The 21,433-nt window shown below is 58.2% G+C and overlaps 2 protein-coding genes across 2 annotated transcripts; both read right to left on the bottom strand.

Moving 5' to 3' along the window:
- Positions 1-637: 637 nt before the first annotated feature.
- LOC142087888 (interleukin-20 receptor subunit alpha-like) lies at positions 638-9,276 on the bottom strand. Its single transcript, XM_075162659.1, has 8 exons — positions 8,947-9,276; positions 7,105-7,276; positions 6,511-6,631; positions 5,669-5,844; positions 4,431-4,609; positions 3,823-3,976; positions 3,393-3,517; positions 638-2,380 (listed from the first exon to the last, which is right to left on the bottom strand). Exons 2-8 carry the CDS (start codon positions 7,157-7,159, stop codon positions 1,589-1,591), a joined length of 1,602 nt encoding a protein of 533 aa, XP_075018760.1. The 5' UTR covers positions 7,160-7,276; positions 8,947-9,276; the 3' UTR covers positions 638-1,588.
- Positions 9,277-10,051: 775 nt separating this feature from the next.
- Positions 10,052-18,412, bottom strand: FAAH2 (fatty acid amide hydrolase 2). The gene is made up of 11 exons (XM_075162658.1): positions 18,205-18,412; positions 17,827-17,909; positions 17,385-17,518; positions 16,833-17,042; positions 16,330-16,449; positions 15,677-15,812; positions 14,708-14,825; positions 13,842-13,961; positions 12,761-12,872; positions 11,882-12,076; positions 10,052-11,166 (listed from the first exon to the last, which is right to left on the bottom strand). Exons 1-11 carry the CDS (start codon positions 18,400-18,402, stop codon positions 10,991-10,993), a joined length of 1,602 nt encoding a protein of 533 aa, XP_075018759.1. The 5' UTR covers positions 18,403-18,412; the 3' UTR covers positions 10,052-10,990.
- Between the last annotated feature and the right edge of the window lie 3,021 nt (positions 18,413-21,433).

The following is a 21,433-nucleotide window of genomic DNA, read 5'->3' as shown; positions in this document are numbered from 1 at the left end:
TTTGCTTTCTAAACACCTGAAAATTAAAAAGGCCATTTCACGTGACCCAGAACGACGGCAGATACCTGTGCCCCAAATTTTCGTCTTATCAAAAAGAGAAAGTGAAACAAATTAAGGAAAATCAGACTCTTTTTTCAGCTGAGCCTGAGAGGAAGTTTGTTGGCAGCAAACAGCGTGTGGGTAACACGCGTGTTCCTTCGAGCACCTCTTGGGACTGTCTCTCCCCTTTTTTTTAAAATTCAGCTCAATCTATTTAACACACCACATGTCCTCACATCACCACTAAGAGAGATTTTGCTAACGAGATGCACAAAGCACAGCTGCCTGCTTTGAAGCAGAGACAAAGCTGTCCCAGCAGCATCGCTGCCCGGGGAGAGGACACCTCTTTGCCCTGGTTCGGAAGCACTCACACGGGGCTGCCCCATGGCCCCGCTCAGCTGCCAGAAAGCCGCAGCCGGTGTTGCTGCAGATCTCTGGCTGAGTCAGCCGTGGCGGCAGGGGAAGAGGAAGGCGAGCAGCCTGGCAGAGGGAGGGCAGAGTCACCCCTGGGAAGTTGCACAGCCGGGGTGTCAGGGATGACTCACGGGGTTGGAAAGTGGCCCCGTGCAGCCCTGCTTTACCCAAAAGGCTCCCCAAGGCTGTCCCCCTCTGTCGCCTCCACCAAATGCCTAGGTGCTGGACGCCAATTTCTCACCTCTTCGCAAATCTGGCTTAAATCTCGCAAGTCCAGGAGCCTGGATTTGTCCCCCAGAGCTGGAATCCACCAATCCCAGCCCTCTTGCAAAGCACAATGCTGCCTGACGCCAGGGGAGAGAGTTTCCCCTCGCCTCTGTGGCTGCAGGCACAGCCTCACAAACACATCCCGGAGAGAAAACCGCAGGGCAGGGCTCCTCAGAAGTGAATTCCCCAGTGCTAGTAAAAGGAATAATAAAACTATCCGGCTGTTGCTGAAGAACCAGCCTTTTCCCACACGACAGCAACACGCAGACCAGCTGTGGGTGCAATTTTCTCCCAGGGAAACCCCAAGTGCCTTTCCCAGATGCTGTTCAGGCAGGGCAGCGCTGGTTCTGTAACACAGAAAGAATAAGCACAGAAGCCAGTTTTCCATAATAAATTAGTGTTATTTAAAAAACAGCTCCAGTGCACGATCAGTATCTCCAGACAAGTAAAAAAAAAGAAAAAAATCTCCTCTTTCATTAAAGAGGTTTTTATATACATATGAGAGTATATACATAAATTTGCATTAGTATATATACTGTACACACACATATGCACACATATAGATGGTAAATGGATAAAACTTTTGGGGCTTCAACTTTGGTATGCATTCCTTATGCTTCGGTTCAAGAGCACCAAAACCATAGAGGGAAGGTCTGAAGATGCTGATCTCACCCATCGATGGCAGCCATGCCTAGGGCATGCCCGTGCCTGCCTGCACAGGAGCCTGCCCCAGTCCTGTCCCCAGCAAGGCACCGGCAGGTCCGAGCAGGCAGCCATCGTGGCCGGGGCAGATCCAGGCAGCACCTCGAGCTCTGCTTGATGCTGTGATCTGGGTCCCGGGAGCTCCTGGCATGCCCCTGCTTGCCTGCTATGGCTCACTGTCAGCTGGAGGACGCAGCTCATAGCCGGAGAAGGCAGCTGCCTGCAGCATGTTGGGGGGCAACTGGGGCAGCTGGCAGGGGTTGGGGAGGGGGACGCCCAGTGCTGCCAGCTCCAAGTCGCCCTGCTGAACGGTGCTGTCACCCGGCTGTGTCTCAGTCCCAAGGCCACGCGGGGGCTGGACGAGCTGCCCTCCATCCTCCTGCTCACTGGCCGGCATCTTCACGGAGCTGAGCGGTACCCAGTGCCCTGCCGTGCCAAGGCTCTGCCGCAGGTCCTCCTGGCTGAAGGTCCTGCCCGGCGTGGGCAGAGGAAGGCAGCTGCCTGCTCCCAGGGCTGGGCATTGGCATTTAGAATAAAGCTGGAGGTGCAGGGAGAGCCACGTCTCGGATGTCCGGTAGTCCCCGTCACCTGTGTAGCTGTCTCTGGTCAGTCCCACCGGCACCTGCTGCTCCAGCACATCATCCCCATCACACGCCTCCCCATCCTCCTCCAGCCGCGATGAGACCCAGGATCCCAAGGCATTCTCCAGCTGGCTATGCATGCAGGATGGGTCCCTTCCCTCGTGGCAGTCTGGCCCAAACCCGTTGGCACAGTAGCCACTCGTGTCCTGGGAAAGGCTTTCTCCGAGGAGCAGCTGGACTGCAGGTGTTGTCTCCTCAGCTGCAGGCGGCCCGCGGGAGGGGAGCATGGTCGGCAGGAGCAGGGCAAGCGAGTCCTCCTTGAGCTCAAGGGTGGGCACCCCGATGGACACACTCAGCTCCCCGTTCAGGAGAGCCTGCTGGGAAACAAGCAGTGAAGCAGTCAGCCTCAGTTTGCTGAAACCTCCGCCAGCCTGGGGGTGAGGAACCACGCACCCCAGGGAAGGGAGCGGTCCTGGACAGCCTGTCTGCCGTGCTCGTACCCGGGCGAGACGCAGGCAGGGCTTTGCTCACTACAGCACTGGGGCGCTCGTACCGGGGGACCAGCAGCTATCGTGCTGCTGCTTTTCAAGCTACACCCCAGCTGTCAGAGGCTGATGGAAGAGCTCTCACCTGCTCAGAGACGCAAGCAATCCCTGCGCAGAAACCAAGAAGAATAGGAAAGCAAAGAGTGCTGGCACTGAGCTGGGCCAAGGCAAGCGGAGCAGCCTGCCACCTCTTCTCCACGCTGGCATAGGGGACTTCTTTAGCTTGGCAAGTTGGTTTTGTCCCCAGAGTGCTCAAAGGGCTGCTTAGCCCAGGCTGCTGCCACCCCCAGCACTGGGAAATGCGGGTGCAGGGGGAACTGGGCCTCAGGCAGAAAGGCTGTCCTGGTGACTGTTTCCACAGGGCGCAGAACATGTTTTGGATCAGCTCAGCAGGGCTGCAGCCCTGCGAGCCTCTCCGAGCCTTGGGGCTGCATTTACCCCAAGGGCCAGACTGTCCCAGGATAGCAGCCCCACTGTTTGCTTCTTTTCCCTTCTTTCTCCCCTTCAAGCTGTTGTAGATGGGCATACAGCCAAGCAAAAGCCAACCGCCTAAAGCAGGAGGCTCCTAATGCCGAGGGCCGTCCTTGGAGGCTACGTGCTGCCCGAGACACCCTCCTCCTGTGTGACCCATGGCTGGCTGATGCATCCCACCAGTATCTTCTCCCACGCAGCAAGGCCTGGGGGTACAGTCGGTCAGACAGGGGGGAGGCACCTGGGCACTGAGACGGGTTTGGTGGTGCAAGAGGCAGCGGGAAGGAGGTGCTGAGCCCCCTGCAAATGCAGGGGACCCTAGCTCGGCCGCCGCACACAAGGGACAGAGGCTGGAGGAGGATCATTCACTCACAAGCGTTGTTGGGAGGTGCGTCTCCGAGGGGCTGTGGAAGACGTGCAGCTGGACGAAGCAGAGCCCGGCCACGCTCAGCAGCAGGAAGATGCCACTCAGCACAGCAAGGAGGACCCAGGGAAAGCCTGCCAGGAGGTCACAACAGGCTGAGGGGTGGGAGGATCCCAGCCGGCATCCCCCCCCAGCCTGCCCTATGCCAGTGCTTCCCCAGAACCCCTGCGGCAGGCTGGAATGTTCAAGGAGGAGATGCGGGGCAAGCCCAAGGTAGATGGTGAGAGAGTATCTCCCCAAGAAAGGTCCCCACAGGGCGATACTGGGCCACCAACCCTGACCAGAATGGCTGGGGGGTGAGTGACCCACACCTCCACAAGTGTCCGTGCTGCAAGGTCCGATGCAACCGCAGCAGCTGAGCCAGCAAGAGAGCTCCCACCTGTGGGGCCTGCCGGTGTCACCATGCACTGCTCAGCCTCCTGGCTCTGTTCTCTGGCCATGCCCGCGGCCGCCGTCCGGACGCAGTACTGCGTGCTGGGCTTCAGGTACCTGAAGGTGCATGGTGCTTCCTCCCCACTCCGTTTGCAGGGCACCTGGAAGCAGAAGGGATGCGTGGCCAAGGCGGCTGGAGGTGGGGTCTGTGCACTGCTCCGCTCCCCAGTGCAGCCTCCACACCCCACTTGCCCCATGGTGTGGAGCACAGACCCTCCCTCCCTGCTCCCCAGCACCTCCAGCACTTGTTTCTTCACCCTCAGGTCCCAGAGCATCTCGTTAAACACCTACCGCATGCTTTCAGAAATTGCTACAGGTTTTTCTTATTGATGCAGTCTAGAAGAGGAAAGGGATCTCCTGCCACCCCCAGGTTGTGAGTCCCGAACTGGGAGTGCAAAGCATCTCATGCCCGCTTGCACTGCTGGGCGTGGGCAGGGCTGGGGCAACTCTAAAGGCACTACCACACCAATGCAACTGGACACGGGCATCTTTGCTGCACCAGGAAAGCTTTTGCAAGTCCCGTGCTCTCCGAGCCTTGCCCACCCCGCCACATACTTGCTGGACGAGCACGTCCCCTTCGTACAGACTCAGCCAGTACCACAGCTTCAGCAGCACCTTGTCGACGGGCTTGTAAGCGCCGGTTTTGCTTCGGTAGGGGGTGAGTGGCATGGTGATATTTACACTGAGGATGTGACCCTGGAGGAGCCAGGACAACTTGGGGGGGCCCACAATTGCTGTAGGGAGGGAAAAAAAAATGGAGGAGGAAAATTAAGCCCTTCAAAACAGAAGGCAGGCATCTCGTTTCTCTAGAAATGATGTTTTCCTGTTGGACCTCCCACTCACAGCACACAGAAACTTCCTCAGGTCTAGCCTGATGGCACTTTGTGCTGTGAAACCAACTCTAGAAATGGCAGCCACCACATCTTTGTGACAGCCAGCTCTGCTTCTGCCTCCTCCAGTCACACCAACATAGGCCAGGGCAGACCTGCTAGCACCTCCGGCTCCCTGCTGCTGAGCACTTCATCTCTGAGCCATCAGACGATGGTCTAGAGACTCGCCGCAGAGTGCAGCAATTGCTCTTTCAGCTAAGTGCATCTATTTCCATGCCAGTTGGATGCAGAGGGAATGAAAAAGGGAACCCTAAGAGCTGACATACATCTCATTTTAGCCGCTCGCACATTCGGTTCGTTGCGACAACCCCCTATGAGGTGGGTTAGGGGAAGGTCCTGAAGTTTTTCCTTCCTCCAAAAGACAGCTAGGCTTTTTGGACAGGACAGCCAGTCTCCGACTGAGAAGAGGCACATGCCCTCACCTTGCAAACACAGCAGCCAGGGCAAAGGCAGTGCTGGAGGGAGTACTCCTGCCTTCACGAGCCTGCGCCAGCTTTACCTTGCTGGAACAAAAATGCCCTTACCCAGCATCAACCAGACCCATGGCAGGGGCGAACAGGGGATGCTTTTAAAAGGTAAGCCTGGAGGGTATCCTCTTTCCTACCCCATCTCGCTGTGTTTTCCAGAGACCCAGATTCTCATAGTGCCTCGATGACCTGGGGCCTCCCATCCGTGGTCCTCACCTCACTGTGTCTTCTCCTCTGTCCCCTTGTTCTTCACCCAGCCCTTCTCCAGCAGCTCTGCTCCCATCCCTTTCCTCCGGTTGGGGCTCTTGACACTTTCCCCACCAGTATCTCCATATGATTTCCCACCATATCCCACCAGACCTCTCCAAGGACCCCTCTCCCCATCGGTCCCCCAGGAAGAGCAGGAGCCCGGCTGAAGGAGCTCCCTGGTCCTTACTGTCTCTGTATGGCTGCAGCTCGCTGGAGTAGGCCCACTCGGACAGCTCGCCTCCGACCACCGCTCTCACCCTTGCCCAGTAGATATCGTGGATCTTGTCAAAATACAGCTCACACTCCCAGGAGGAGCCGGTGCTGTTCCCCCAGCAGGCATCTGCCTTGGTCCAGCGAGAGATTCTGCCCATGGAGAAAATGCAGGGATTTCTCCTTTTCAGCACCTTCCTAGCCAAAAAGGAAGGCTGCCTAGCCATTGCCATGCTCTCCGAGTGGAAAGCATGGGAGAGCACAGATATTGGCCAACAGCATCCTGGGCTGCATTGGGAAGAGCCTTGCCAGCATTGCCAGTCAAGTCCCCTCTCATCAGCACTGGTGGGACGGCACCTGGAGTGCTGTGCCCTGACCTGTGCTCTTCGCTACAAGAAAAAACATGTCCATGCTGGAGAGAGCCCAACTGAAGGGCCAAAAAGATCACCAAGGGGTTGAGGCATCTGTGGTATGAGGAAGGCTGAGCGAGCAGGAACTGCTTAGCCTCAAAAGAAAGTGGCTTAGGATGGGGGGTCTTATCAACGTGATGGAGTAAAGAAGATGGAGACTTCTCAGAGATGGCCAATGAAAGGACTAGAGGCAGCAGGCACAGGTTGAAATACAGGAAATTCCATTTAAGCATAAGGGGAAAAAAACCCAAAACCCAAACCCAAAAGCAACCCCTTTTTTTTCACTGGGAGGGTGGCCACGAAAGGGAACAGGTTGCGCAGGCAGGTTGTGGAGGCTCCATCCAGCCGTCTGCCAGGGTGCAGGGGGGATGAGCCACCTCTGCCCTCTCCTCCCCACCGCCCCACCTACCGTCTCCTCCACTCCACCTGGTACGCAGCACCGCTGGGCGAGCCAGGGTCCGGCTCCCACCACAGGCGGACATGGAAGTTTTGTGCCTCCAGCCTCACATCCCTTGGAGGCAATGGTGTGCCTGGGGAGGGGGGGAAGCAGAGGGCATCAGGCAGCATCGCTCTGCTCTGTGGGGGCCTGCTCCTTGGCCGCTCAGCGCTTGGCCACACTGCATGGGTCTTCCTGCTTTGCATAGGCATCGTGGGGCCTCCCCCCCTACCCTACACCCCCAACTTCAGTCCCGCGTAGGCAAACACTGACTCCCTGCTAGGCTCGGGCAAGCACTGGCTGCCGGCGCGGCGTTCAGCATCCGCATCCCACAAATATCTTGCACACCCTGAAGCATCCTATCTGCGGTCCCGCGAAAGGCACTGACACCCTGACGTGGTTGCTGGTGACCCTGGGGTTTTCTTTCCTGACACACCTTGAAGACCACTCAGTCCCCTCCTCCCTGCTGGTACCTTCTGTAGGTCTGAGTGTTGTCCCCGTGCTTCTCGCCCCACTGCAGCCCGGGCCACCCCCTACCCGCCGCGGCAGTTCTGGAGCCGAACTTACCCCAGAGCAGGGTGCAGCTGGCCAGGGACAGAAGCAGGCTCAGGGCAGGGCTCATCCCGCCGCACCCTGTCCATCTGCCCCCAGCTCTACGCTGCCATGCTGGGTGCCGTGGCGAGAGGATGGGCGTGCTGGAGCTGTTCTGCCACCGACAAACACAATGGGCAGCCGGAACCTGGGATTAGAGAAAATATTTTTTTCCAAAGCTGTGGCCAGCAACACCCGCTGCAGGCATGCCTTGCACACAGAGGTTGCATGCCCAGCCGTGGCACGCTGCAGTGGCGGGGACCCCCTGCTGCCCCCCAGGATGGGGGGGGCAGGTGCCCTCAGGGCTGCAGTGGCAAGCGGGCCTGTGGGGACAGCAGGCAGCTGCCACGCTCTGCCGTGGCACCGTGCACGTGCTGCAGGGATCTTCTGCTGCACCCACCTCTAGCTGGTTCCCCGTGGCATTTGGTCCCTCCCTAAAGGTACTGAGAAGTCACGCTGCTGGTGTCACTGGGACGTGGGTCTGAGAAAGCTCCTGGCCTGATGCTCACACTGCTCTGGCGGTGACTCAGCCTTGCTCCGGGCATGACTCACACTGGCACAACCGGTGATACCGCCGCGACACTCCCAGCCCTCCCGCAGCTTCTGTGGGATGGGGAGGGTGCCGTGCGTGCCGGCACCCGGCCAGGTGAAACGAAGCACCCCAAGGCACCCCCTTGGGGTGCCGTGCCCTGAGTAGATCTCGGTCTGTGTGAGCCACAGCGGAGTCTGGTCACACCGGGCACCTGCGTCGCAGCCCTGCGCAGCCCCGGGGGGAGGCTGGGGCAGCGCTGCAGCGTGCTGCTGCCCCGCTTCGTCCTCCCTCTCTCTGAAACCTGGCCAGTAGCTCCTTACCTCGGCCTTGCCCAGCACTCAGCTCCCAGGCAATTTTTTTCCCTGCTCTTGCTGGCTATGAAGGTAACCTTGCTCTCTGAGGAGAGACATGCAAGGGCTTTGAGGCCACCAACGCCAACCTCCTGGTCATGGGGACATATCCCCCGGCGAAGGCGAGGAGCCCAGGGCCACCTCCAGAGGCAGATGGGTGGGAGCACCTCCCTGGCCATACTGGACATCCGTAGGGCTGGCTTACTCCCACTCATTGGTTCTTGCTCTTCCCGTTTTATATTGACTCTGCATTAATGTTATGAGCGCAACTGCCTTGACAGATGTGTATAAAATGCTTTCCCCATGTTTTCCGTCCCTTGCAAGCATTCAGAGTTGGAAACAAGGAGAAGCAGCCAGCAAGCAGGGATGGGCAGCTGCAAACCGTGGGCAAGGGCTCTTAGCCCCAAGGCAAGACCTCCGAAATGCCAGAGCCGAAGCACGGGCAGAGCCCTGCCCTGACACTAGCATGAGCCCTCCTGGCTTTGCAGCAGGCTCCTGGCAAGGGCGGCAGGCGTTTCTCCCTGGAGGGAGAAGGGGCTCCCAGGACTGTTCCCAGGACTCGCACAGGCGCAGAGCAGCAGGTCAGCTCCCCGGGGAGACCCTGGGACCTGGCTGCCTGTGCGCGCAGGGACAGGGCTGCTCCTGCCGCAGGAGGAGGCAGGACGCTGAGGGCCAGCACTTTCACAGCAGCGAGGGCAGCCGCAGGATGGTCCCTGCCAGCCCGCTGCTGACCCCAGCACACCCGGTCCCCATCCGCCTTGGCCAGAAGGAAAAACCCAGCACCCCTACCCATGTTGTGGTTTCTGTAAAAATAAGGTTTAGTGGCTACCCTGTCGGCCGAGCCACACAGATTAAACCCCCTCTCCTCTGAACATCCCCTCCTTCGCCCGCATCCCCCATCACCACTTGCCCTGAAGTGTCAGCGGTCCCCCCTACCTTGAGCCACGCAGTTGCTCATCTGGTCCCTGCGTAACAGGATCCTGCTGGAGCAAACACAGTGTTGCCGTCCGCGCCCGCCACGCTCCGTTACACACAACCGACATCAGCTCAGCAATCCCCCCTTAGGCTCCGAGAGCGTTCGCTGGAAGCATCTCAGGGTCTGCCCAGCTCCCAGGCTCCCTCCAGCCGGGGACAGGCCCATGTCCTCTGTGCCACCACGCTGGGAGGCTGCGGGAGACGTCCCATGGCACGGCACGTGATTTAGCTTTGGTGGTTCATGCCCCTTCTCCCGAGTCAGGGTTTTTTTTTCTTTCTTCCTTCCTTGTTGACGGTGTCTCATCTGGCTGCAGGCTCCCCGGGCTGGCAGCCCTCGGCCGGCTCAGCAGTGCCCTCTGCGAGCGAGTGGCGAGAGGCAGCCTGCCCCCAGCACCCTGGCTGCACCCAGCCGTAGCACCCAGTGCCCACGTCCCCCCGTCAGGGGCCACGAGCGGCTTGGGGACAGAAGACAGCAGCTCAGGGATCGGGCCAAGACCAAGGGCGACACATGGCAGGGCAGGCACAAGCCAGGATGTCCCCACAAAGCCAAGGCTGGGGGGAGGTTTTATCCTTGTCAACATCAGCACCGCAGGCTGGGTGTGCAGACCTGGGGCCCCCGGCCCTGCTCTGCCCAAGACCCCAGGGAACTCGCGCATGGCTCAGCATCGCCCTACGAGCCCCAAGCCTTTGGCAGCCCATCGGGGAGAGAAAGCAGCAGGCTTACGCTTTCCGAGGGCGTAACGCTGTGCAACCACTACCAGACTAACAGAGCCATCGGCCGCGGCACCGCCGGAGCTCGCCGGCACCCTTCAGCTCCGCCAGGAGCCGAGCAGACACCGCGAATCCAGGCATTTTAAAGCAAGAGCCCAGCAGCAGCCGAGTGCCACCCGTGGGGCAGACACCAGCACCTTCACTGCTGTCCCTGCACTGTGCCCGCAGCCCGCAGTGTTTGGCAGCCTCGGTGCATCCCACGGTGCGAGCGGAGACAGGGCCAGTGCCCAGGGGGACAGCAGCCCCGCAGCCGGCAGGGCAACAGCTGTTGGGAACAAGGACACGCAGCCGGCAGCAAACTGGACACTCTTTTAATAGCACCCTCGCTGAGAACGTCTTACGCTTGTTGCCCACCCCAGGAACAGCCAGCTGCCCATGTTTCTGCCTGCGTCCGCTTGTGGGGGCAGAGAGGCTGGGCAGCTGGGGAGGGTGGGTGGCAGGGGCAGGGGACGCCGATCAGGCTGGGTGATCCGCCTGGGGCAGAAAGGGAAGACGACACAGGCAGGAGATGCTTTAGCTGTCTCAGCACACAGAGAGGAGCATTTGAAGAGCTCTTCCAGTGCTGTCAAAAGCTCACAATAGCAAAAGCTTCTTCTCCCTTGCCCGCCAGCTCCGCACCGGGCACAGCCCAGCACCATCCACCCCACAAAGCACTGTCGGTGAGATGAGCGTATGGCTGCCTCCAGCACCCTCAGCCCCTCTCCCTTTTTGGTTAGAGGGTGGGGGAAACCCTGTGGCAGCTCAGAGAGGCTGCAGGAGCCGGCAACCCTGCGGTGCACTGGGTGCAGGCCCAGCCCCGCGAGCAGGGTAAGGCCAAGGAGGATGGATGCACCCAGGGAGCCCTGAGGGTGGTGCTGGGCAGCCATGCCCGAGCAGGCTGGCAGCGCTTCCTCTCCCCAGCCTTCACCCAGCGTCTTCAAAGCAGCAAGCGTTACAGAGAGATGGCCATCTCCATGCCCAGGAGAAGAGAGGTGCCCGTGGCACCGGGGCTCCCGAGGGGCCACGGGGAGGGCAGGTCTCTCCCCTGGCAGAGGGTGCTGCAGGGATGACTCCAGTGGCAACAGCCCGGCTTCCCCAGGGGCTGGAGGCACCACCGGCCGCTCCCAGGAGGGCGCAAGGTGGGGCGTGGAGGGAGCAGGTAGTGCCATGACGGGATTGGGCATCAGCGCCCGCCGCCGCCTCGCTGGGCACCACTGTCTCTGTCCCTGCCTCTCCGCAGTGCCAGGAGCCCAGGCTAAACTTTCCCAGGTACAACCCATCCTCCAAAGGCCTTCTCCAGATACCGGGCTACCGCCAGCGTCAGGTGGTCGTTGTAGGAGGCTGCGACCAGCTGGATGCCCAGCGGCAGGCCCTCGCTGCTCAGGCCCAGCGGGCACTGCGTCACCGGCAAGCCCAGGACGTTGAAGATAGCTGGAAGAGAGAAGGTTGCATCAGAGCAAGCACAGCAACTGGGATAAATCACTGCCTGGCTCTCCTAACCCAGGTAGGTAGCTGCTGCCACGCATGGCACCGGGCTCCTCGCAGCTGGTCCCTGCCGGAGCGGTGCAGTCAAGGCAGGCGGTGCAGAGACATGATCACAAGGGGACATCGCTGGCCAGAGGTTCCCAGCGCCCACATCACATATGCAAATTGCACCCATAAGTGATGACACACTTACGTGGCACTTGCTGCTTTGGGACATTCCTGCCCCAGGCACCATCCCTCCATCACTCCAAAGCCAGACAGCATTGCAACACGGCGCTGGCATCAAGGAGCTCAAGCCGCGGGAAAGCCACATAGAGAGCCCCAAACTGTACCCCAAGAGACGCAGCAGCTCTCGGTGCCTGCTAAACCACAGCGCCAGCTGTTACAGCGTGAGCGCATCCCTCTGGGGCAGGGTGGTCCCCTCCAAGATCAAACCTGCCCCGCTGCGGACAGCAGGTACAAATGCCACGGTTTTAAAGCATGACCATAATCCTTGCCCCATGTTCTGGAGCAGCGAGACACCCTGCTGCACTGCAAAGCCCACTGTCAGTGATGGAAATACTCTGGGTAAAACACCCTGGCTCCCAGCCTGCTGCTGCAGGGGGTGAGGGCATGCCTGTGGCCCCTGCCGGCACCCCAGCAAGGAGTCAGAGCTGCTCACCTGTGTAGGCGAAGTTGAAGGGCATGCATATGGGAGAGTGGTGCCTGGGAGCTATGGTGGGGTGGGAGGGGTAGAGGAGCACCCCATCCGGCCCCAGCAGGGCCTCCATCTCCTCCTGCAGGCTCTTCCCCATGCTCACCAGCTTGGCATTCCCACCAGGGTTGAGTTTCATCAGCTTCTCCGTCAGCCCCAGGGCTGCAGGGCAAGGGCACAAACAGGAATAGAAAGTGAGCGAGAGGACTGTGGGTTAAGCAGGCTAGAAAGCGCATTGCCCGGCCACACGCAGCATCCCCCAGCTTCTAGTGGAGCCCCCCCAAGCCCCCCACCCTGCCGGCACACCGGCTCCCAGAGCGGATTGCCCCCTGCATGCGGCACGGCTCTGCAGGCAGCATCTCCCCAGCTTTGCCAAGGGAAAGGCTTTCAGCCTGCCCGTCGCTTCAAGGAGTTTTTCCAGCCACTGGAATTGAGCAGAGCTGGCGGAGCAACCTCAGCACTCATTAGACAGCACCACGACAGCACTAATTAGGGTTCTCTGGTTTCTGCTGCTAAGAAACAAGATCGGTGCAGACCCCTGACTGGCTCCCTCTAAGCCCCAGCAGTTCTGGCAGCGCTCACAGCAGGAGCAAACCCTGCCTGCCGTTCTGTCGTCCTCCCTTCTCCCAGAATATCCAATCCCGGTTATCAAAGATGCAGCCAACTCCCCCTTGAGCATGTGTTTGACTTGAAGACACCGAGTGTCACTACAAAAAAACAGTCTGAAGCTGCTCAGGGGAAACTCCGGAGTCCCTTCGCAGGGCACTGGAAGAGCACTATTCTCATTTAACAACTCGCCTGCCCCACCGCTGCCTCCGCACGCCCAGGGGCTCCTCCCGACCTTACCAATAGCTGGCAGAGTGTGGGAAGACATCCCCACGAGCCACTTCATCAGCTCCCACAGTGGCCACACCGGCTTCCCATGATCCCCCAGCAGGTCCGTGAATAGCTGTGCCTCCTGCAACACACACACACACGCTCCCTCCATCAGCACCATCAGCTAGCGCACGATGGGGAAGAACAGGCTGACAAATGACAGCGAGATCTCTGGCTGTCCAATTATCCCGACGCAAGCTGTTCCCATTTTCAGAGAAGAGGTGCCTGTCAGGAGTGTTATGCAGCTCTCCAGCACGAATCCAGAGCGGCAGCGGGAACACCTCACCCTGCCAGAGACAGCAAGAGGGGGACCTCGCTCTGCGGAGGGAGAGCCCCCCAAAGCAGCACCTTTCAGAACCGCTCCTCTGACATGATGCAAGGGATGATGCTCCAGATAATGTCTCCCAGAGGCATTTACTGCTGTTATATGTCTGTGGGATCAGGAAAAAGGAGGCAGCAGGGGCCAGGCGTGCCCTCCTTAGCAAAGTGGGGTTGGTTTATTTTTCACTGCTGCCTGCGTGGCAGAATGCACGAGGTATAATACTCCTGCGAGTTTATTTTTGCTACAAAATACTTCCAGGCACACACAGAGCATGGTGCAGTGGCTACAATTCAAGGAAAAAATAAGACAGGCAGGCCTGCTGCTGAAAAGCTGCTAATCCACCACCTCAGCCCTGGCATCCTAACGGGCATTAATCCCAACCTACAATGCCAGGAGACACAGTACAGAGGTTAAGAGTGAGACAGGACGCTACCTGCTTGGCCGACTTGCCAACTTGCACAGAAAAGGTCAACATGCTAAAATGGCTTCTCCCTCCCTAAACCATCTTGCTCCTCTGCTGGGAGCCACATCGTCATCTCATGGGAAACCAAGGGAGAAAGGGCTGTGTAGCTTTGGAAAGAGATGAAAGGAGGATTGGGGGGACAAACGGAGCAGAGAAAGCCCCCGGGCAGGTCTGGGAAGCCTACAGTTCTCCGTGGCTGGCCCCAAACAGCCAATTCTTCCCTGCTGCTGCCAAAATTGTGCCTTTGCCAGCTCAGTCTGACACACCTGCCCATCATTGTCCTTGGATGACATCATAGCTGACCAGATCTGGAAAGAATACTTCATTTTGTGGATTGCCACACGCTGAACTTGGACCCCCAGCTCGCCTTCAAGGTGCTCCACCACCTGAGGGGAAAAGCGGGAAGGGTTTGTTTCCGCAAGGATGTGATGTGCTGCAGTCAGTCCATGGAAACTGGGGACAGGGGAGAGCCCAGGAGCAGCTTCTCTTTGCTGCCACGCAGGAGATCCTGCAGCTCCTGCCTGCTCCCCTCCGCCCTGAGCAGCGGGACCTCCTCCATCCGATAACAACCTTGGAGCTCCCCAAACAGCCCTCCACGCCACCCCCAGCGATGCTCCAGAAGAGCACCAAGAGCAGCACAGAAGATTCCATTGAAAACCAAAAAAGTTCCTTTGCATGACTAAATGCCAGGCAGCAACCCCAGGAAGACCGCAAACACACAGCCAGCCCTCCGCAGTGCGATGTGCCCCCAGGTCTCCATAACATGGACAAGAGATGTTAAGAAAGCAAAATACAGCTATTGCAATGGAAATTGGGCCAAAAACTTTGGACACCTCGGTGCACTCCAACACACGGGTGCTGCTGGCAAGGGCATCTGCAGCCACTTGCAAGATTTTCCCCTTGTTTCTTCTTTAACACAGAAGAAGAAAAAGATCTTTTCACTTTTTTCCCACTGGAAGCACAGGACCAGGACTCGAGGCTGCCTCCATGGCACTGCAGCCCTCCATCCCGCCAGCCCCTGCAGGAGCCACACACAGAGCAGTTCACCTCACCCCCAAGGAACTCCTCGGACTGGTCTCCCCAGGTTTTATCTCCAGGCTCACCCCAGTGAAAGCCAACCGTTCCTTCCTACCTTCTTTTGGGCCTGCAAGATCTCCTTGTCCACAGGCCACACAAAAATGGACCCGCCGTCATGATCCATGCAGTGAAATTTTATTTTCTCCAGCGACACCTTTTCATTCAGCTTCAGCCTGGAAAAGGAACGGCGCTTTACTCACAAATCCATCCCTGGCTCCTCCCTGGCTGCCAGAGCTGCTCCCATGCTTGTTAATGTGTTCTCAGGACACCTGATACGTCCTCAGGACACCCTGCTCTACCCATCAGGGCGGGAAGGAGAGTCCCTGAAGGCACACAGAGACCTGCTGCCCACAACCCATCCAGCTGCTCGCCCGCCCCGTCAGTCCCAGCTAGTTCTACTATTTGTTGCTGTTAGGAAAATCCTCATCTCTCAGGATGCACCTTGTAATTACAGACCCTGGCCACCGCTGAGGTTGGGATTGCACCACGAGAGCCATGGAGAAACAAAAGTCGTAACGGAGAAAGCAACCATGTGCAGGCTGCAGCAAGAAGCAGGACCTGCCCGGTCTGCCCCATCTCCGCTCTGCTTCTTACTGGTACATGCACATGAAAGACTGCTTGGTTGCATGGACCTATGAAGAGACCAAACGGGGCCATGGTGTGGGATGGAAAACTCATTATTCAGCAACAGGAAAAAGCACAGGTAAAACACAAAAGAAAGGTCAGTCCCAGGAGGGAAGTGCCGTGCTGGACGGCACTGGCTGAGCAGCTCACAGGCAAAATCTTCCTGTGAGGAGGACCCAGCTGACCATGGCTCCTGTTTCCCAGAGCACACGGGTGGTGGGAAGGACAGCCCCAGCTGCAAGGGTCCTGCTGAAGCCAAGGGTGGAGGAAGGAAACTAGTAACAAGCAATCTGGGTGGTGCAGACCTCCTGTCTTGTACACCAAACAGAACGGACCCACTGCGCTGACCAGAAAGTAGCTGAGACCAATTCAGCACCTTGAAGCATTAGGAGCAACTTACTTGTTGACTCCAGGACCGGCCATGACCCTCAGCATAGGCTCCAGGTCCTCCGCGTAGCGGCACATGGGTCCCGTGCAAAGGAAGCTGGTCCGCACCCCTTGAGCGTTTGGGAACTGGCCGTCGTTGGGCACCACCCCTGTGAGCACAGAGGGAGATGTTGAGTACCTCCCTGCGAGCACCCGCGAGCATCGCCTCCAGCCGGGGCAAGCCGTGCGGGGGGGCGGCCCCTGGGTGCAGGGGGAAGCTGTTGCCCAGGGATTGCACACATCGGCAGCACTTGCAAGCTGACAGCAAGATGCACAGGGTGGGGAAAAGAGGAAAAGCACCCAGCAGGGACACCAGCTACCAGGGAAACACCCCAGCAGCAGATCCTGACCTTGGGAAAACATCGCAAGCTGAGGATGCAATACCAGGGGTAAAACACCTCCCACCTCCCATGCACTTGGCATTCTGCCACCAAACAGCTTTCCACTGCTGAGGGCAGGTTGCGCTCATGCAGCGGGCTTGTCCTGTGCAATAAGTTGCCTGTCCCCTTACAGCAATCCCACCAGAGGCGAGCACAGGAGTGTCCCGAACAGGTTCCTCCCACACCCTGCATTCCGCCTCCTGGCATTTCTGCTGGGGAGGAGAGGAGATCCCCATGCCTGCTTTACCTGTTGTGGGTTTATGGCCGAAGACTCCGTTGAAGAAGGCAGGCATCCGGATGCTGCCACCGATGTCGGAGCCCACACCTATGACTGAGCAGGCAGCTGCCAGGACACCACCCTCCCCGCCTGCATGGGAGAAAATACAGCAAAAAAAACCCCACAGGCTTATACTGCAAATCATCCAGCAAAGCAGCAGCATCTCATGGTGGCCGCTTCCCTCTGCACGCAGACGGGGTGGGAGCCACCCCGGCTTTAGCGATGTCTGGGGGACTGCTGCGTTTGCATGTAGAGTAAGACAGAGTGAGCCGAAGCAATGCTGGGTAACATCCAGGAGGTACAAAGCAGTTGAACCTCCAAATGGCCTAATGCACTGCCCCGGAAAGAGGCCTGTGAGCTCTGCAGGAGCCCAGCAACAAGTTAAAGCAGCGTGCAGAGGACTTTGGAACACCTTCATTGCTGCATTTTAATCTGCTGCTCGAGCAGGACCGTGCTAACGTGCCGGGGCTCACCTGAGCTGCCGCCCACGATCCTCTGCAGATCATAGGGGTTGTTGGTCCGGCCGTAGACCCTGTTGCTGGACTCATACCACATGCACAGCTCGCTGCAGTTGGTCACGCCCAGTGGGATGGCACCGGCCTGCTTCAGCCGGGACACCACCGTGGCATCTGAGGTGGCAATCACGTTGCGGCGGTTGACCAAGCCAGATGTGTTGGGCATTCCTGCGGTGCCAGGGTCGACAGATGGAGGGAGATGTCAGGGACAGCTGCCCCAAGATAACCCTGGGGGCAGCAGGCTGCAAGGCTGGTCGCAAAGACGACGCCTGTGAGAAGCAGGTCCCCAGCAAGGGCTGCTCCTCTGAGGCACCACAGCTGCCACAGCGTTTGGGTGCTAAAAATGAACACAGACACAGGAGCCCAGGCGGAGGGGGGTGCAGAGCGGGGAAAGGGAAGCTGCTTCCCTGCAAGCGCCCTGCCACAGCCACCCACCACCCTGGGGAGCACGTGGCTGAGAGGGTGCAAGTCACAACCTGTGAAGCTGGAGAGAAGCAAGGGCAAACGCACCGTGCAGAGAAAAGGCCTCCTTGACAGTGATGGGAACCCCTAACAACGGGAACTTCTCCTCCAGGTAGTCATCGCCAGGGCCCTCCGAAAGCAGCTTATCTACCTGCCGAGCTTCCTGCAGGGCCTCCTCAAACCTGCAAAGAAGCAACTGGCGGGGATGCTCTGGCGCTTCTCTCCAGCCTCGAAGGACTGGCAAGGAGCAGGTATCTCTGCAGGGTGAGCAGATGCTAAGCGCATGGTAGGAGTTGGTAACGGAAGTCGAGACTTCCCCAGCTCTTCTTCACAGTCTTTGCAAGAACCCAGCCAAACCACTGCCAGCAGTGCTGGCGGGAGCAGCCAGCACCAGCACGGTGCTGCAGCACCCTGGCCTGGGGAGGCAGGGGGGCCCGGAGGAAGGCTGCGGCAGCGGCGAGCCAACCGTCCCCTCTCCTCCCTGGCTTACCTGTCCTTAACGACGGCGTTGATGAGGGGATTGACCTCCTTGATTCTCTCCACGTACGCCTCAACCACCTCGATGCACGTCACCTAAAATACCAAATAAAGGGGAAACGGCAGTCAGACGCAGGCTGGGAGGAGGCGGGGGGGGAGCTGGGCGGCCGTCCAAGGGGCCGGAGACCGGGAAGGGACGCGGAGCACCCCCGGCTCCCCCACGCCGGCACGCTCTCCGCCCCCCAGACCTTCTACGGGACGCCGCGGCCGGTGCCCCGCAGGGAGCCTGCGAGCCCCGGCGGTGGGCGCCCCCGGCCCCGGCCCGGGTCCCGGCCCCGGTCCCCCCGCCCCGGCCCCGGTCCCCCCGCCCCGGCCCCGGTCCCAGCCCCACCTGCCGGGCGCGGAGCCGCGCCGCCAGCTGCCGGGCGGGCAGCAGCAGGAGCGGGCGGCGCGGCGGCGGGACGGCGCGCGGCGGCGCGGGGCGGGCGCGCGGCGGCGCGGGGGTCACGAGCGCCAGCAGCGCCAGGCAGGCGCGCGACAGCAGCCGCAGCAGCAGCGCCAGGCACCGCTCCGCGCGCGACAGCGCCATAGCCGCCCTCTGCCCCTCGCCGCCGGGGCCCCGCCCCTGGGGCGGAGCGCTGCTGCCGCGGAAGTGACGCCAGCGCGCCGCGCCGCCCGCGTTGCTGTAGGACCCGCCCTGCGGCGCTGCGCGGGCAGGGCTCCGCGGCTGCTGCGGGGGCCTCCCCCGCGCCCGTCCTCCCTGCGGGCTGGGCGCGGCGGCGGCGGCGGCGGCGGCGGCGGCGGCGGGGTAAATGCGGCAGCTGAGCCGCTGGTTACAGACAGCCTGGCGAGGAAAGGCTGCGTGTGCCCGAAGGCGCGGCTAGGGCAGTGTAGTCCGACTCTGTGGAAGGGTCTTCACCGACAAGCTGCCTTGGGCGAGGTGTGGAAGCGGCCTGAAGGGTTGGGGCTGAACTGCAGCATCGTTGAGCGCATCCGCAACACCTCTGGCTTGCTTGCGGCAGTGTCCCGTGCTGCGGGTGAGGAGGAGATGCTTCCGTTTCTTGCAGAGGTTGCCCGTCCACATCCAAAAGCCTGTCCTTGAGGCCTAGCTCCGCACACAGACAGCGGGTGTTACCAACCTGCAGGACCTTAACGCTGATCAGCTTAAAGTTGCCATCTGATTATATTGTTCCTTTCAGTTTTAAACACTGAGCTTCATTCTCAGGCTTTTCCCCTCATAAAAGACAACCATTAACATACTTATTTTCAAACAAGCACTGGGGTTTTTCAGTTGCTCAATTACAGAACTAGAAGAGCACGGGATAATCCTCAACCCTCAAGACAGAAGTTACAAGAATCAGTAATGCTAGGAAAAAAAAAATGTGTTTTAAAGCAAGTATTTAAGCAGCATCTGAGCTGGCCTTATTACTTCCATCCACATAGTTGGCAATGAAGTTATCAGTGAAAAGCAAGGAAGATGAGGGGATACGTTTCTTGTGAAAATCTTTTATGACTGCAAAGTCAACAAGTCAACGTTTATAAAAATAATCTGCAGCATACACACCCTGGGAGGATATTGGGTTGACCTCTGTCCCATAAAAACCGAAGCTAAACATAAAAGGAAAGTCATTTGATAACAGTTCTTTTTTTACAAACTCTTATCAGAGAGACCTTTTTTTCCCTGCCTAATGCAAATGGAGGAGAGGAGAGAAGGAAGGGGAAAGCTGCTTTCCCTGCTTGGAGTTAGTTTCCTTTGCCCTAGGGAAGCACAGAAAGCTGCTCCATCCACTAGCGGGTTTAGTCACCAGGGCCTCTGAGGCCCTCAGAAGGGCCCCTCCAGCTGTAAAAGGTGGGGGACTCCCATACTCCCACAAGGACAAGGGAAACATTTGTCCCCTGCTGATTTTAATCACCCGGTTTCTCCTTTTTCCTTGGCAGGCCTGCCCTGACCGCACACACCAGCCCACTCAGGGACAGGTCACAAGCAGTGCTGGGCTCAGCGCTTCCTCGGGCAGGCCAGCTTGCGTGCGGCTGACGGCGCAAAGGCAGGTTAAAAGCTGCGTTTTCCATTTCCCTGACATTGCTGAAACACTTGTGGCCTTATCTGGATCCTTATGTAGCCTTTGCCTTTTCCCCCACAATGTCTAAGCACCTGCACGCCCTCAGATTACAACAGGTACAGGTTGGAAAGGTTTGTGCGTGTGCCCTAACCTTTTCTCGTACCTGCATCTCTGTGCAAGCGCAGCTTAACAGAGCCCCAAAGTCACCTGCTTAGAAGAAACTGTAAGTCAGGACTTGTTAAAACCTGGCTTGTGAAATCTTCTGGCAGCGTTGGCAGAAAAAACCTTCAGTTTGCCAGATCTGGAACTAGGATGACAAGGCTTCCTCAGAGCTTAGGAATGGCCTGGGTAAGCCAGCTGTCCCACAGGTTTCTTCCAGAGCGAGAACGGTAAAATGGGTCCTCTGAAAGGAGGCAGAGAGAGAAAGTCCCTTCTAAATGCTATCCCAGTACTGCTTTTTGTCTTTTTTTTCCTCAGTCTCTTGGTGGATTTGCCATTTTTTTCCCTTCAAGTCCTGCCCAAATGTTGGCAGAGAGGAGTGTGAGCAAAACCACTTCTGTCCCGGCTCTCTGCTTACTGTGCTGCGCAGGAGCTTCAGCAGACATCTTCCCTAAGCAACCCAGCTTTGGTGTCTTGCTTGCCATGGAAAGTGTCTCCCTTAATCTTTGTCTTTCACCTTTCGAGAACAGAGCTTTGAAATCCATACCAGATCAGCTGCCACGTACTTGGCATGAGCTCCCTGCATCCCTGCTAATCACGCTGTATACCAGCGCTGCCCCAGATAGCAGCTCGTGCTGTTTCTCATGAGGTCAAGCTGGTGAGCTTTCTGGGAGTTGAGCCAAAAGAACAGCTACCATAGTTCATGGTAGCCCAGTGGAGCTTCATTTTCATGAAAAATGGAAAAAATGGGATAGAAGGTGCTCTAGAAATAAAGCACTAAGATCTGGAAGCCTAAGGTCAAAATGATTAAGACTGCTTTCAATTACCAGAACCAACCAAACAAGCAAACAGCACCCCATACACACACTAAGAAGCCAGTTAATTCCAATCTGATTAAAACACAGGCAGCCAAGAGCAAGGAGGTTGGAAATACACAACGAAGCTCACACATCCAAACCTGTCCCACCGCCTTATCCTAAGGTACACCAGCTGGTTAGATGAAAAACATGATTCAGGGTCTTGCTCTCCTGGAATTCATGCCTGTCATTATCCCCAGTCATTTCGTTATTACCAAAGGCTTAAAAAAACACGTGAGATTAGCAAGAACGGACGGAAAGTTGGAGCGGTTCTGCTCGCTGTATGTATGCATGTTGTAACCACTAATTGGCCAGGGAACCATGAAACAGGCTCAGCAGCAGAGATCCAGGCGGGTGGGAAGCAGAGAGGCGTATGCTGGTCGACAACACTGTGTTCTGGTTGCCTTCACCAAACTCACCAAAGCTGTTCTGAATGTTTTTCCCAATGCAGAAAAAATACCTTTCAGGAAATTGAAAGAAGAAAAAGAGCCTGACAGCACAATTCTGTCCTTTGCAAAATGAGTCATTTAAAACTTACCCTTAA

The sequence above is a fragment of the Calonectris borealis genome, chromosome 13 (assembly GCF_964195595.1).
Source record: "Calonectris borealis chromosome 13, bCalBor7.hap1.2, whole genome shotgun sequence".
In the NCBI taxonomy this organism is placed as follows: domain Eukaryota; kingdom Metazoa; phylum Chordata; class Aves; order Procellariiformes; family Procellariidae; genus Calonectris; species Calonectris borealis.
The sequence above is the reverse complement of the archived record's forward strand: the minus strand, read 5'-3'. Positions and strand labels throughout refer to the sequence as shown.

Excerpts from the sequence above, each read along its gene's own strand:
- LOC142087888 (XM_075162659.1), bottom strand. The coding sequence starts at position 7,159 with ATGAGCCCTGCCCTGAGCCTGCTTCTGTCCCTGGCCAGCTGCACCCTG. Across the intron at positions 5,845-6,510 it reads CAGGTGGAGTGGAGGAGACG|AATCTCTCGCTGGACCAAGG; the intron begins GTAGGTGGGGCG and ends CTCCATGGGCAG. Across the intron at positions 3,977-4,430 it reads GGGACGTGCTCGTCCAGCAA|GTGCCCTGCAAACGGAGTGG; the intron begins GTATGTGGCGGG and ends TTCTGCTTCCAG.
- FAAH2 (XM_075162658.1), bottom strand. The coding sequence starts at position 18,402 with ATGGCGCTGTCGCGCGCGGAGCGGTGCCTGGCGCTGCTGCTGCGGCTG. Across the intron at positions 14,826-15,676 it reads GCCGGTCCTGGAGTCAACAA|GCTGAAGCTGAATGAAAAGG; the intron begins GTAAGTTGCTCC and ends TTCCTTTTCCAG. Across the intron at positions 12,077-12,760 it reads CCACACTCTGCCAGCTATTG|CCCTGGGGCTGACGGAGAAG; the intron begins GTAAGGTCGGGA and ends CTTGCCCTGCAG.